This window comes from Pseudorca crassidens, chromosome 1 (genome assembly GCF_039906515.1).
Source record: "Pseudorca crassidens isolate mPseCra1 chromosome 1, mPseCra1.hap1, whole genome shotgun sequence".
NCBI classification, from domain to species: Eukaryota; Metazoa; Chordata; class Mammalia; order Artiodactyla; family Delphinidae; genus Pseudorca; species Pseudorca crassidens.
Genome location: NC_090296.1, coordinates 115,515,329 through 115,531,830, shown reverse-complemented (window position 1 = coordinate 115,531,830; position 16,502 = coordinate 115,515,329). Strand labels below are relative to the sequence as shown.

At 41.9% G+C, this 16,502-nt stretch overlaps 1 protein-coding gene across 7 annotated transcripts in view; it reads right to left on the bottom strand.

The window, feature by feature from the left end:
- IQCH (IQ motif containing H) overlaps positions 1–16,502 on the bottom strand; it is a 209,916-nt gene that overhangs the window by 11,816 nt on the left and 181,598 nt on the right. For 3 of the 7 annotated variants that reach the window (XM_067751661.1, XM_067751662.1, XM_067751681.1), the window contains 3 exons: positions 13,935–14,105; positions 9,309–9,314; positions 5,121–5,237 (listed from right to left, as the gene is read on the bottom strand). The exons of 1 other annotated variant lie outside the window; for it this stretch is intronic. In XM_067751661.1, the coding sequence (XP_067607762.1) occupies positions 5,121–5,237; positions 9,309–9,314; positions 13,935–14,105 (294 nt within the window). The remainder of the gene's footprint in view (positions 1–5,120; positions 5,238–9,308; positions 9,315–13,934; positions 14,106–16,502) is intronic. 3 more of the 7 variants (XM_067751664.1, XM_067751669.1, XM_067751676.1) reach the window with 1 other exon arrangement.

Here is a 16,502-nt window from a genome sequence, read left to right as displayed (position 1 = left end):
GTCTGGTAGAGGTTCAACTGATTTTCCTCTCCTGCACTCCTTGTGGAAAAACCAGTTTTGCCTCCATTTGCATATTCATTTCAGTAGTGATGATCTATAAAGTTGTCTGGTTTTTTGGATTCTTTTTTGTCCTGGTTATAATATCTGCTTAATTCTTCTCTCTTAAATAAATCTTTATCATGTGTTTAGTTTCATATTTGTATGAGAGGCATGATTTTATCCTTTTTTGAAAACTATCTTTTAACAGTTCTTCTCCAAATAAATAAAAGTTAACACTGGAGTTGTCCAATAAGGGAAATGGTGAAGCTGTGAACTCCTCATCACTGGAAGTACAGAAAAGAAAACTACATTTTGGGGATTTGGTAAAAGATACCACATGCCAGAATTACAACTGCCCGTTGACTCCTCATTTTATCAGGAAATCTGGGCATTAGGACAGACATTGGACTAGAACTGTGGTCAATGCTGGCTGCACATTAGAATCATCTGAGTGCTTTAAAATTTTAATGCCTGGGCCCTACCTCCAGAAATACTGATTTAATTGGTCTGGAGTGGGTCCTGGGTACAGTGCCAGGCTAAGCCATATTGGAGCCTAAGGCAAAGGAAAAACATCAGTATATGTTTATTTAAAATATTGATGTTTTGTTCATCATGGATTTCTTTCATTAATTTTGATTTTTAACATATTGATTAACAATATTATTTATCTTTATTACTCAGGTGCTTTGGGTAAGTGCCTCACTTGCCTCACACTAATCCCAGCCCTGCCTGAGCATCTGTACTTTTTAAATCTCCTCACTCATGCCATTCTAATGGGCCGCCAGGACTGAGAGCTATTGACTAGTTTGATCTTGTCTTGCATCCTTTACTGAGCTGTCCAATGTGGTAGGCACTAGCTACATGGGGCTACTGAGAACTTGAAATGTTAGTAATCGAAATTGAGTTGTGCTGTAGCTTTTAAAGACTTAGTACATAAATGTAAAGTATCTTATTAATTTTTATACTGATTACATGTTGAAGTGATAATATTTGTTTTCTTTTTGGGGAGCATCCTTTTCTTGACACTAATTTCTGAATCAGGTTATGCTGCAGTCATTAAAAAAAACAAACAATTCTTAGTTTGTGTAACAAAAAAGTTGGTTCTTGCTCATACTCCATTTCCCACATGGGTCAGCATGGATCTCTGGTCCCAGGTACACTCAGGGCTGAAGGAGGCTCCATCTCAGTGTTCTTCCAGGATTTCCAAGGCAGGAAAAAGGCTATGGCGACTCATAGAGTGGCTCTTAAAGGCATAAAAAGGACGTATATCACTTCTGTTCATATTTTACTGGCCGAAACAAGTTACATGGCCACGCCTGACTTCAGGGACAGGGTGGAGGAAGTACAATTCTGTTATGTGCCTGGAAGGAGGAGAATCAGAACATTTTGAACAGCCTTAATGATTGCCACCATGGCAATCCCTTGGTCCGAGGAAGTGATTGCTGGTGGTTGTGGAGCTATTTAGGATCATGGCACACTGCCTATGTATGTGCGAAACCAGCCCTGCCACACTGTTGCAGGCAGTAAACATGACACTTTTCTCCATATGGCTTTCATTACAAGTTCATTTCATTAGGAAATCAGTGGGGGTATTTTGTAGCATTACAGAAATACCAGGAATGAGACCCACCGAGTTGGTTACAAACTCAGCAATGCGTCGTCCTTCCAATATTCAGCAAGGAAAAATAAACTCAAAGGGTGATCTCATTTCCCTCTTTTACCCCTAAGATTTTGGACAAGAAACGTCATGTGAAATTCTATGATGATAATGGGAAGAAAAACATAATGTTGAGAATAAGGACTTTGAAGATTCTTCTTTTGGTAGCAATGACACTGATGTATTGTTAACGTTGCTTCTTTATCTGGAAAGAGCCACCCACGTTAAATTTGACCAAGAGTGGAAGCAGGTGGCATAGGTAACACTGGAATTAGGGTAAGTGATCTTTTTTTAAGACTCAGAATAACCCAAAGAGGCAATAAAATTTTAGGGAAGTTAATTGTTAGACATAACTTTTTTTTCTTTTGTAAGGTGGAGATAGTCATGGGGGTTATGGAGAAGTTTGCGCTTCTTCAGCTGAATACACAAGAATTACCTAGGTGGAGTATTTTATTTGAAATGGATCCCAGAATTCTTGGACTGGATTGGTAATAATATTTTAGAAACATACACAGTTAGTGGGAAACAGTCTTTAGGGGGAAAAAGGTGCATAGGGAATACCCTGGTGTAAGAAAAAGAATCATATTTGACTTTACAGACAATTATGGATTAAGGCATTTCATAAAATGCCTGGCTGTGTGACCTGGGGAAAGTGCTTAAATTCTTTAAACATAAATTCCTCACTGCGATATGGTAGAAATAAATTCTTACAGGAGAGATATGAAGATGAAAGAGATAATAAAGTAATAGTGCTTAGCTCAGTGCCAGCATATAGTAGGTGTTTGGTAAATGTCTCTCCAACAAAAGGCAACAGAGAGAACAAGTGGAGAGTTCTGACAAGGGAGGGACCCCAGTGTCTGAAAAGATGAGAATCCATCTTAGGAAAAATAGAGCAAGGACATTGTTAGAGAATTTCCAAATTTTCCAATTAGTCACATGTCTCCTTCTTCTTACCTCAGATTTTTATGATTCCATTTCTCCTCTCTTCTTGTACTTTTGTTTATTATTTGCTCTTTTTCTTTCTATTTATCCCCTCCTTATTTTTATAGATTGTTCCAGTCTCTGGATTTTATCCTCTCTATTTTCTTCTGTTATCTTTTTCTTCTTCATATTGTTCCATCACTCCGTCACCCCCAATCTCTATTCCTCTTTCTCTTCCAGTTCCTCTTTCATCCTTTATACGTTGTTTAGCACAGTTGACCTGGAGGCAGAGTCTATGAAATATGCCTGTCAGTTCTTCTGTGCCCCTCTGCCCTTTCTTCATTCTTCTCACCCTCAGTGGAATCCCTTCCTCTGCACCATCCACTGTTTCCCCTGGGCCTTAATAGCCTGTTTCCTGTACTAAAATTTGTTCTTAGAAATGAATCTGATCAACTAGAGCCACAAAGGTGTGAATAACTTGTAAAGTTTGGTGCTTTACTTTTCCCAGGAGTACTAGAACTTCAGTCAAGTAGAAAGCCTTCAGCCAAAGAAATAAATCTCTAATAATAATCTTGGGCAATAGAAAGTTATAGAGCCCGTTTTCTTTTCAGCAGGAGACTTTCCCTGCCAAATATGCCCACTCACAGAGCTTGTTCTGCTTTGATATTTTAGAAGAAAATAAAATAAGTTGATTCAGATAAAGCTAGAGTTAGATTTAACCACCTTCTGGCACATGTAAGTCTAATTAATTTAGGGCTAAAAACTACAGTTGACCCTTGAACAACATGGGTTTGAATTGCATGGGTCTACTTATATGCAAATTTTTTCAGCAGTAAATACTACGCTACTACACATCCGTTGTTAGTTGAATCCTTGGATGCCGAACTGTGGATACAGAGGGCCAACTATAGCGTTACACTTGAATTTTCGATTATGTGGAGGGTCAGTGCCCCTAACTCTGGCATTGTTCAAGGATCAACTGTATTTAATTCCAAAGAGATTGTGTTGAGCAGATGTAATAATTACTTTCAGATAAATCAGTTCAATCTGTCCTTTTCATTCTTTCTATATTGTATAAATTTTAATGTAATTTGCAAGGGAATATGAGCTTCATTTTATGTGTTTGCAGTCAGCATGAATCAGTCTAATCAAAAGGCATTATGTACCCTGACAGTGCCCTACAGTGTGGTGGGGATTGCCAAGTGTCAGCCAGGTCATCCTATTCACTGTTGGCCCTGTGCCTAAGGTCCATATGCTTTTCAAGGGCCTATAACAATATTTGAACCCTGAAAAATTCTATTTGTTTTCAAGTATGAAAAACAAAAATTAATAAATATGGAACTGAGTATCTACAAATCAAAACATTTGATCAATTGGTTATTGCTCAATTCTTTGTCATTATAAATTATATTTAATATGAGAGGTGAATATATTTTAATATGTTTGATGTGATGTGGGAAGGGTGTTCCACAAGAGCACATAGAGTCACTCAGGTCTTAGAATAACCCTCTAAGAATTTCAGATTTGAAGATCTGAATCAAAGTGCAAAATCATGAAACTATTTCTCAGAGTAGTATGAATCTCTAGGCACAAAATGGAGGTTCTAGTTTAAGTAGGAGATATTACATCCCACTTTGCCCCCATCCAGCTACACTAAGGATGAAGAAGCTGGGTAGGGGCCATCAATGTCACTGGAAGTAGACCAAAAATGGGGGAAACTGTTTTTGTTTTTTTTTTTAATCAGAACTGCTCCTAGAAAGAAACTATGATGTGTAGTAGAAGGATGCTATGGATTGAATTGTGTAACACCGCCCCCCAGCCCCGCACCAATTCAGATGTTTAAGCCCTAATCCCCCATGTGAATGTATTGGAAACAGGGACTTTAAGGGAACGGTTATGGTTAATGAGGTCATAAGGGTGGAGCCCTGTTCAGTTAGAACTTGTGTCCTTCTAGAAGAGGTTGCAGAGACATCAGAGATTGCTCTTTTCCCGCCGTGTTAGGACACAGCAAAAATGCAGTTATTGTGCAAGTCAGGAACAGTCCTCCCCGGGAACTGAATTGATCGGCAACTTCACCTTGGATTACCCAGCCCCCAGAACTGTGAGAAATACATTTCTGTAAGCCATCTTGTATATGGTGCTTTGTTACGGCAGCCCAAACAGACTAAGAGGATATTTATTAGTAAGCAGCTTTGGGTGGGGTCAGAAAGCTCAGGACATGCTTCAAGATTAAGAGATGGTCCCCCACATGACTCCTAAGTCTGGTGAGCTACAGGGTTTTTGCTTTACTAAGTTGGGTGTACAAGTTTGGGGTCAGAGATCAACTTCCCAGGACCAAGTGCCACCCCCTGCCCTTCCCCAAGCAGCACTCAACCTTCCTCTAAATACATGTCAAACCAATGTTGAAAGAATACCTGTTTGAAGGTGCATCAAATTATTAGCTGCCTAGATCACCCACAGGCCTGTATTTGGTCCAGCCTTGGCCAGCTGTCACCCTTCATACCTCAATATCATAGCCGATGCCATGGGCCTTACACATCTGGAGAAAAACATAGTGGAAAATCAGAGAGAGATGGTCGTGCCTCAGCTGGGTGCTCATCACCGCATAGCGACTGGTTGCCTGGAAAAAAATCACAACTGAATGTCAGACTCTTTACTAAATATTTAAATAAACTTTTAATTTTAGAATAATTGTGGATTAAGAGAAAGGTTGCAAAGATAATACAGAGAGTTCCTGTATAGCCCACACCCAGTTCCCCTACTGTTAACATCGTACACTGATGTGGTACCTTCGTCACAACTAAGGAACCAAATTGCCACATTACTTTTAAGTCCATACTTTATTTGGATTTCATTAGTTTTCCCCTAATTTCCATTTTCTGTTCCAGGATCCCCTCCAGGACAGCACATTATATTTAGTTGTCATGTCTCCTTAGGTTCTTCTGGGCTGTGACAGTTTCTCAGTCTCGCCTGACAGTTTTGAGGAGTACTGATCAAGTGTTTTGTAGAATGTCCCTCAATTTGGGTTTGTCCGATGTTTTTCTCATGATTAGATGGGGGTTGTTGGTTTTGGAGAGAAGGACTACATAGGTAAACTGCCACTTTCATCACCTCATATCAAGGATACATATATCAACATGATTTATCACTGTTGATGCCGACCTTGGTCACCTGGCTAAGGTAGTTTTCATCAGGTTTCTTGCTGTAAAGATACCCTCCCCCTTTTCGCTCTTCGGCAGCAAATCACTAAGTGCACTCCACCTCCTTGAAGGGACCAGTGTTAGAATTTTAATTCCACCTGCTTTCTTTGTTTGGGAAATTGCTATTCTCTATCTTGCTTGCCTATCAATGAGAGCTATCCCAAAGAGACTGGTTACAGTAGGTCCAAAGTATTTCAACTATAATATCTCCTAAAATATTTAAAATTTAATATGTGCAAAAGAATGTATTGAATCCCGATAGTTTTGTAGCATGTCCTTTGTGAAATATGATATTTGCCTTTGACAATTATCTCTCTTTGTCCTTGGGTAAATGGAAATTTGCAGAACTGCACATAGAGCCATGGCCAACCTTAGGGCATAGAAAATGGCAATGCCTGGACCAGATTTTGAACTTTGGAGACCCTCAGGTGCTGGGCAACCAGGTGCCTGATCGCATGCAGTGACTTGAAATAGGAGAAGGAAAAGGAGGTGCTGCTGGTTCACAGCTGGCTGCAAGGATCCTAATGACCTGACACACTGTCTTTTGTGAAACCCCAGGCTCTCTCTCTGTCTCTGAGCTAATGCAAGGCAACTGGGGCCAACTGAGTGAGTGCCCAGCGGAGAATGAACATCATTTCCCCACCTGCATCTCACACACACACACACACACACACACACACACACACACACTCTCAGATTTCATGTTCACCTTTTGTGACATATGTCCCCCACATATGGTGTCTTTTCCTTCCACATTTACGTAAAGTAGTGTATCTGATGGTTGCGTTATCAGTAGTAGTAATTAAGCCCATTCTTCCCACACATAAGCAGGATCCACATCTACAAAAATGTTAGGCTCCCCCAGGCTAATGCATCGAGTTGTGCATCTCCATTGGTATTGTCCCACTTGGAGCCATTGGGAATTCTGTTTTTACAAAAGAAAATCTATTTGACCCTCTATGCCTCACAACTGTACTTTGTTATCACCCTGACCTATCATGAGTTGTTCCCCTGTCTGGCTCCCTTACACGACTGGGAGTTTTCTGAGGGCAGGCACTGTTTGGTTTCTGAATCCCCAGGCTGGACATGATGCTAGCATTCAATGTTTCTTGAATGAAAGAAAGAATGGATACATGAAATAGGGTAAGTGGATTGCACTTCTCTCTGACTTAAGAGACACTTCAAAGGATGTAATTCAGGGGACTTGCAGTCACTGAGCACTTTGGGGCAGAAGAAGAGATTGATTCACAAAACAGAGGACAGTCACACCATCCCTAGAGAATGACAGCTCAGGACAGTCATCCCAGGTCTTGCCCCTAGAGGACATCTTTTGGAGGACAACGTAGCTCTGGTAGACCTGACAGGGATTATTGGTGGGGTAACAAGAACTGGTTAAGTGAAATTCTGGCTCAGCTATGAGGTCAGGCTGGAGGAACGTGACCACCAGGCCTGCTTGCCCTGCCATGTCAGGCTGTGCCATGCTCCTGCCTTCACATCAGAGGCCCAGAAGCCTGAGCTTTTGTGTATAGAAGTGAACTGTAAATACTCTGGAATTCCATTGTAGTTACTGAGCATGTAATTGCGTGGTAATTACCATGAATTCACAAGATAATTCCAAGGTTATTTTTGTCTTCTAAACTTGTCTTATGCTGCTATAGTATATAAACTAGCAAACCCAAGATCAGGACCCAGTTAGCGAGGGAGAGAGGTAGGCAGGCATCTGGTAGCAGGATCCAGCTCAGTGCTGTGAATCTTGACTCCAAAGCAAGGCAGAAGAGCTCACTGACCAGTATTACTGGACAGCAAGTAAGGACAGGCTATCCTGAGGTTTCTTTTGCTCTACAGAGACAGACTGCAATTCCCCCTCCTCCCAGTCCTGGGCTTGTGATTCATAAGGAATCGGAAAGAAAAGCCAGGATATTTGGTGTATGTCTCCAAGCGACATCATCTTTTCCATGACCATCACCGTCCTAGTCCAGACCATTATGGCCTGGAGGGGAGCTTCTTCTTCCTACTAGGGAGGTGGGGATGCAAGGAGAATTCTATAGTGGAAAGGTTATACAGAGTCAGAATCACTGAAGTTCAAAACCTGACTAGGCCACTTAGTATATGTGTGATCTTGAATATGTCATTTAACTTCCCTGACTTTTGATGATTCAATAAGCACCTAGCACCTGATACACAGTAGCTACTATTGTTGTTGCTGTTTCTTTGAAAACATCGCAGGGCCTGGAGCATTGTAGACCTACACCAAATGTAATTTTCCAGGCTATTCCTGCCCCCACTGGTACCTGGGATTCTGAGCATTAGTACCACATTGAGCATCTCCCAAACTCAGGTTGGTCAATGCTCAGAAATCTGCAGTGTCTCCTCTTTGCCTTCAAAATGAAATCCGGTCACCTGGCTTGGCTGGAAGACTCTCCCAAACGTTCTCAGTGGACTGCTCCAACCACTTCTCCCACTTCCTTCTTCCCAGATTCTCTGCCCCAGCCCAACTGGTTCATAACCGACCACGGGCTCTCTTCGGCTGCTGTCCTTTCTGCTGGGGGAGGTCTCCCTCTCCTTGCCATGGTGACTGCCTTAGTCTTTAAGGCCAGACCAAGTTCTACGTTCTTAGTAAAGCATCCTCTGTCCCCGCCTGTCCACAGTTGTTTCTCCTAAGAACTCCAGCAGCAGGTTAAGGGACTGTCACCTAAATGACACTTAAATGAGACCTTGTGCTTTTCCCTTGTGTATGTGCTATCTATTTTATATTTCTTTTCAACTCCTCGAGGACAGGGATTTTGTCAAATGTCTCTGTATCCTGGATGCTTGGTGAAATTGCTGGCTTATCGTAAGTGCTTAATAAATGTGTTATAATAATGCAAATAAAGATGAACATATACAATACACCTACTTTTTTTTTTTTTAAAAGACTTAACCAACTCTGCAGTTCCTACAGGAAAAAACTGTCAATGATCTAGTGTTATCTTTTATCCCGCCTGATAGCACAGGTGACAGTGTTGTCTCGAGGATTAAATGAATTTGTAAAGACCTTGGAACAGTGTCTGGCACAGAATAAGCACTCAAAAACAAGTTAGCTCTTATTAGCATTTGTTAAACTAAATAGTTTCACAAATAAGATAAATTATTTGAAAAACAAGACAAAACAACAACTAACCAGTAAGTCTTTTCATCAGAAAGGGACTTGAATCAGAAAACCTGGACTTTGCTACTTACTTAACTTTATGACCTTGGGCAGTTCACTTACCTTTCAATAGCCTTACCTTCCTGATCTGTAAAATAGGTATGATAATCCATGTCTTATCTACTTCTTGGGGATCAAATAAGCTCATGTCTATTTAAAGTATAAAGCATTATACAAATGGAAAACATCATTTTTAAAAGGCTGACTTATGTAATTGACTCTCTTCTGATGCTGTGAAATCCATTTAGGTTTACCAAAAAAGTCATAACCTAAAGAATTTTATAGCATCGGAAGACTCCTCCACAACCATCTGGCCCATTCAGTGCTCACTGAGTCCTGGCCTAGCTCGGAGCAGATTAGGAGCCAGTGGATAATAGTAATATGCCTGCAAATAACCTCATCACACAGGGAGATGAAGCCTCCTTTGGAAGAAGAGCTTTTTCCATGGCCTCAACCAGAGACTTCTTCAGGGATGAGCTGAAGCTGTACTCTGGGGTTGGGTCACTGACTCTCAGCCAGCACAAGGCAGGTTGGGTAGCACAATGCTGAGACACAAGCTTTAAAGTCTGACAGGCCTGGGCTTAATTCTGGCTTCCATACTTGCTTGTTGAGTGACCTTCCACAAGTTGCTTAACATTTCTTAACTTCAGTCTTCTTATCTAAAAATGAGCATAATAACAGCACCTGCCCCATATATTAGGTTGTATAAAGATTCATGTAAAGCACTTAGTTAAAGTACCTGGTGAGGAGTAAAGGCTCAGTACATTTTGAATGTTATTATATGCATTATAGCTATATGCTGGCCTATCTGGGTCCTTTGAAAAACTTGGAGCTCTTTGCTACTCATCCTTATATCCTCTGCGCTTAGTAGAATGCCTGGCACAAAGAGGTGAACTTACTTCTAGTTGATTCTGGCTGAAAGTATTAACTGATAACTAAGGTGATGGCTGACGAGGACTTAGCATGTGACCTGTCACAACAATATTGCTCCTTTCTAAAAGATTCTGCAAGAAAAAGACCATTCAATGGAAGGCTGTGGAACAGAGGGATGGGCCCTTCCTATGTCCCCTTACAGGAAAGATTCCCTGTCCCCAGTACCCCACTGTACATGACACTGCCTGGGCCAGGCTTGATACAGAGCCCTACTCTACAGGCCCCATAAAATCAAATGCCTTAGGAGACCCTGGGGGTCACTTAGGTCTCCCTTATTTTATAAACAAGGAAACTGAGGCCAGAGAGAGGATCAGAATTCATGACCCCTGACTTAGAACAGTGTTGTCCTCTCCAAATTCCCACTGGCCACATTTGGAATGTGTGGGAATTTCAGAGGTTAGCCTTTTCTAGTAAAACAAGGGGGAAGAAATAGAAGGCAAAATATTATTGGTAGAAGTCTAGTTTTATTAAACTACCTTTCTAAATCACAATCTAACAAGAATGCTTCAAGCCAAATAAAGAAAGCTCGAAATACTCCTTTTCACTGGAGAATATAATTTTGCTTCAGCCACAATTTAAATTGATTTAGTTCTGAGCACCAGCATTTGAAGTGTGGAGCATATTCTGTTTTCGCCATGATACTTGTTTTGACAGTGATGCATTTCAGTTGACATAGTTGAAATCCTTATGTAATAAATCTCTGCCTGAAAATTAATCATGTTTATAATATTCTGAGAATTAATAACACCCATTGCTCAAATCATTAACTTAAAAAAGGAGCTTCCAAAATCTGTTCTCGGCAGTAAGGGACCACAAATAAATGAACGTTTGATAAAATAATCCAAGTAGCAGTTTAACAAGCGTAAACTTGAATGTGGTTGCAATAACACAGAACTATTGTTTAAGGGTTGGCAGAGGCTGATGAGGTTCTTATTTCAGTTAGGAAGCAGGCATCCACATGCATAATGAACTGCTCTCTGAATTATTAATGTGTTGCTTATTTAGCCTCATCTGTCTAGAAGATAACGTATCCTAACTCTAATGAGTGATTGGTTTTGTACATAATTACAGTAGCAGCAGTAGTGGGGAAAGGCCTGCCTTCAAAGAAGGGGTTCTAAAGATAAAGTCATCACATAAACTCTGTTGTTGCATTCTATCAAAATCAAACCCGAAGCATTTGAGAATTCATAATAAATTACAGGAGACAGAATCATTATTAACATCATAATTTAACACAAAAGGTTTTACTTAATCATTCATTACAGATCATGTGCTGTTAAAATGCTTATAAATGACTGGGGTTGTTTTAAGATGTTTGCAGAGATGGTCCCTTTTGGGCACTCACCAACTGTGGTATGGAGGGTCCACCAAGAGAGAGGAAGAGTAAAAAACGGACAGAAAAGGGTAGCAATTTACGTCCAGTCTGACAGAACGTTAATTAAAAGTTAAAAAGCCGTTAGGTGATTCCTTTTCATTTTCAAAACATGTACATCTGGGACTCATCTGATCTTGTTTCCACCTTCAAGGGGTTATTTGTGGAGGACACTGGATCAGAAGCCCATGCACCTGGTCTAACCCGGTCTAAATGAGAGTGGTTTGCCACCTGTTTCTAATAAGGGGACAGTGGCTCTTCTTAGAGTTCAGAAAAGTTTTTGCTTTTCCCCTGCACAGAGTATTATCTAAAGGAATAGGCCAAAACTGGAAACCTTTTATAGGCATTTGTTCTGAATGTGCCCTCATTATCACTGTAGTCGTATCTGTGTATTTCTTTTTTCTTGTCTTCAAAGGGGGCTGTCAACCGACTGTAAACCTGATGGCATCACAGTCTGTTCACACTTGTTCAGGAGCTTCAGTTTGGTTGTAAATTGTACTGTGTGTGCATGCGTGCGTGCACGATTCTTTTAAAACTTACCTGTCACACGTGCACATATGCATAGGAGCACGCGTGTGCACACACATGTACAGTGGCACCAGGGTTAGAACCTCCATGTATCTTTCTAAAACCAAAAGCACTTTCAATTTATTCCTGCATCAGAAAACCTGAATAGCTCTTCTTCAGTGACTGTAGAGACATTTGAATTATTGAAGATCATAATGTGTCCCTCTTGTGTATGGGCAATTCCTAAAAGTGTTTAAGACTCTCGATCACAGGAGAATTCCTGTATGTCACCTGTAGCTAGGATTGAAATCTATAGGCAAGATGGGGAAGATGGGAGAGTGCTTCTAATTCAAAGTACAACTTCTGCTTACAGCCTTCTGAAGCAACATACTTAAATGCAGCAAATTGTCTTTGGAAGTCTTGCGTTGAATATTAACTCAGCTTCCAGCTTCCTTTTGGAAATGGCATGGAGATAGGTTCACTAAGCCAGAAGGTGTCAAGTTCTACTGCTGTCCCTCCCTCTGGCACTGAACTTAGGGTCTTGTAGGTCCCTTTGGAGAGGACAGAGGCCACAGGTGGGACCAAACCTGGGAAATTCCTAGCAAGGTCCTGGGACCTAATTAAAAGAGGTCTGTTTCTCACTCCTAGTCCAACTCTGCTTCTCTTCTTAATAAGTAAAGAGATCTAAGGTATTCCCATGAGCAATGGTACCTCATAGGACAAGTGGATTGAGCAGGAGAAGGAGGCTGTCGCCTGAGTCCCCCAAGACATCTGGCACCCTCTCCAGGCTACCCTTCCAAGTGTACACCAAGTTCCTGCCAAGGAAGGTGATGTGGGGATCCTGGGCAGAGTCAAACAAGTGTTCTTTAAATCCAGAGGTGTCTCTTGGACCCAAAGAGACTCAACAGAGAGGCAGGAGATACTGCTCTGAAAAGATATCTCTAGGGCACTGGCGTGGGGGTCCTATTAACCACTGGCATTCCTCTTTTATCTGCTTGACATATTTGGACCTCAAGTAGAGCTTCATTTGCAAAAAGGGCACGAAGCCCACTATTGTAAGAGAAGGCACAAGAGAGCCTCTGGCATTGTCAGAGCAGCTGTGGCTTGAGCCCCAATCTGCTGTCATATCCCACCTACAGGAAGGACCATCTGGTCCTCTTGAACTTTGCTCTCTTTCCCCAGGAACAACCTAGCCCACTGTCCCCACGGAGGTTTGCCCTTTGTTATCCAGGGTCCTGAGGTTGGTAAACCTGAACCAGTCCCAGGACTACTGCCTCCAGCCCCCTAGAGATGGCCTAGTGATGAGAATGGGGGATTGGGCCACAGATCACAAGGGGCCTCATTAACCAAGCTGAGAAGTTGGGATTTTCCTGAAGATGACAGGAGTCATTTCAAAATCATAAGTAGGGGAGCAGCATGCTCAGATCCACTTTTCACTTTAACCACCTCGACAGGAGGCAGAGAGTCTTAATGAGAAGCTGTTGTAACACTAGTGTGAGACCATGGAACCTGAAGTGAAGGCAGTATCTTTGACGGGGGAAGGAGGGGTCAGAGTCGAGGCATTTTAGCAGCTAGCATCAACACGAGCTGGTTGCTGACTGGATGTGGTGATACAGGGTGAGTGATCAGCTTCTGGCCTGACCCGCCAAGAGGAAGTGTAGGGGAGGAGAGACGGTGAGTGCAGTTTTGGGTAGTTTGACCCTTGAGGACTCTTGAGACATTCTGTTGAATATTGAATCTAGGAGTCTGAGGCTCAAAAAAGAGACTGGGGCTAGAAAAATACAGGTTTTGTTGGAAGCTTCTGGTAATTGAAGCAGTGGGTATAGAGGTACTTGCCCCGGGAAGCGAGCTGAGAAGAGAATGGAGGGGAACACACAAACATCCAGCCCTGGAAAGCCCCAGGTACTTTCGTCCTTCCACATAGTGCTTGCCCTTTCTGGACGCCGCCTCCCCTTTCCTACATTCATGTACCAGAAGCCCATTTTGGTAGGTTCAAAGACTTGCCTGAGATTCTTTCTTCTCTCTGGACCCATAGAGCCTGGCATACAACTAGAGCTCAGTAAATGGCGGGTGAGTATTGCTGACACTGAGGAGAATCAGGAAGCATCGGTCACTTACCGGCACTGCCGCAGCATTTAGGTGGCTCATTTTCTTGTCTTCCTTGGGAACAAAGCGGGGCACTTCAAGGGTGCTCAAACTGCAATCCAGGTGGCCGTTGGTCAAGTATAAGGTGAGCTGAGTCAGGGCCAGCTGGTCGCTGTATGAGAGGTTGAGGCCTGTTGCCCACACCTGAGTAGAACAGGAGCCAGAGAAGTGAGGGTGTGATCGGTCACCAGGAGAGAAGGCCCCCACCACCTCTGGCCACCCCAAACCACACCAGACCCAACTACAACAGTGAACATGTGACTTAACGGAGTAGATGTTTTTGCTTCTGTTTCTCCTTCGTTCAGCTGAGGGATAGAGTCTCCAGTCTGATTCTCATCAGAAGATTTAAGGTTCTGGAGGTTACACAATTGGAAATACCTGTCCAAGATAATCTGATGGAGAGGCCCGGTTCCGAAAGGCTCATGTGCACTTTGATTTTTCTGCCTGTGGTTTGTCACTTCTAAAGTAGCCAGTGCAATGCTTACTACTGAGAAGTGAAGCTGGATGGGAACTCCAGAGGATGGGGAGTTCAAGCAGAGCAGACAGAGGGGGAAATATTAGAAAAAGGCAGTTTGCCCTGAGTGCGTAAATATTAGAAAAGGGCAGTTTGCCCTGGCTTCAGAAAAAGCAGTGCTGGCTTCTCTGGGAATCTCAACATGATTCTTAAGGGAAACTTAGGGTTGGCCTACAAGCCTTAGCTCTACCACTATTTTTACCTTAAGGGTGCAGGAAAGACACTTCACCCACCCTACAATGTCACAGTATCCTCAACAGGGAAACGAAGATAGCATCCACCCTAGCTGAATCCCAGGGTCATTAGAAGGATACTATAATGCAGTAGAAATTAAAATGCTTTGATAAACAGATATATATAAGCAATAAGTTACTCTAAGCTACTAGATAATTGAGTAATGTCCATTAACACCTTTGACAGATACTTAACTGAGCATCTACTATGTGCTAAACTGCTGATGGCAAAGTGGGTCATATGGTACCTTCTCTCCTCTCCTGTGGCAGACCGTCCTTAATTTCTCTTGTCACCTCTCACCCCTACACTGAAGCCAGGAGCACCCCCAGAATCCTCCTGAGTTCAGTGCTCAAGGCATATTATTGTGCTAGTTAAACGAGTGTAAAAGGTAAAGAGACACATCAAGAATGGGAAGACAGATAGAATCATACTCAATTGATTACAACACAATGAATACTTGATATGATAAAGGGATGGAACAAAGTAGTACCAAAGCAGAAAGAACAGACAGGCTGAGTTCGTCTAGTTTGAACTCAGGGCTGCCTCATGGAGAAGGTAACATCTGAGCTTTGACAAGCAACACAAACATGACCAATTCCCATGTATCAAGTACCTACAGTGTGCCAGGTGCTTCACAAACATCTCAGATCTTTATAATAACCTTAAAAATAACAGCTCCATGTCACTGATAAAGAAACAGAGGTTCAGAGAGGTACCCATGTCCACACAGCTAGGAAGTGGTGGTGCTGGGTTCTGAACCCAGTTCTGCCTGGCTCCAAGTCCACCCTCTGCCCTTTCCCTGCTGGTGGAGATGGCTTTAATCCTGGCCCAGCCAATCCTTACCCAGGACTAGTTTCCCACTCACACTAAAAGCTAAAGCTGCGGAGGATCAAAACGTGTTCTTGTTTAATATATCCATGCCATGGAAATGTCTTGTGGAGAAAACATGAAGTATTGTGTTTCTGGAGTATGCTGTAATTAGCAGTAATGCGTTTTCACTGTAGGAAGTTGGAAACGAACACATTTTCATGAAGACTTGATTAAACAGTTTTTCCCCTTAGAAGGCCTACATGTGCCCCCCCACACCAACTCGGTGTGTTAAAATACAGAATACATCTGCCCTAGAGTGGACTCCTCTCAAACAAATCTAGCAGTGAGTGACTTGAGTAAGCATGGAATGTAAATGGCATCATTATAAGGATATTAAGAGGTCAGGCTGTCAAGGGCCCTTGCTAAACTGATGCTAATTTCAGGAGTCATATTCGCACAGTAATGCCCTTTTATAATAGCAAATAAATCACATTTGCAACAATTGTTAAAAACTAACTGCCAAGGATCTGTTGCAGTTGTAAATATCCTATTTGTCAACTTAAATGTTTCCTGCTATATTGCATAAAATGCAAATCAGATGGGGACATCTACTTTTCCTTAATACAAGAAAGTGAACTTGCTGTTCTTACATGTCTGGCATTTTTTTCCAGAGCTTCTGTTTCGATGTTTCAGTGTCCTTGATCAAAGAGAAATGCATATAACAAACATTATTAATATTATGTTAATAATATTAATGTTTTGGTGATGAGGATTTTAGTGGGAAGGCAACCAAGGAGTCAAGAGAGCCTGAATCTGGCCCTCGCAAAGAGTGGAAACTTTAACGGTTATTTAAGCTCTCTCAATCTCAGTATCCTTAAGTGTAAAAGGCACAAATGATAACACTACCACAATGGGTTTTGAAAACAAAATAGAATAAATGCGCATAAAATTCCCTTGCATATTATAAAGTTCAATACAGATGT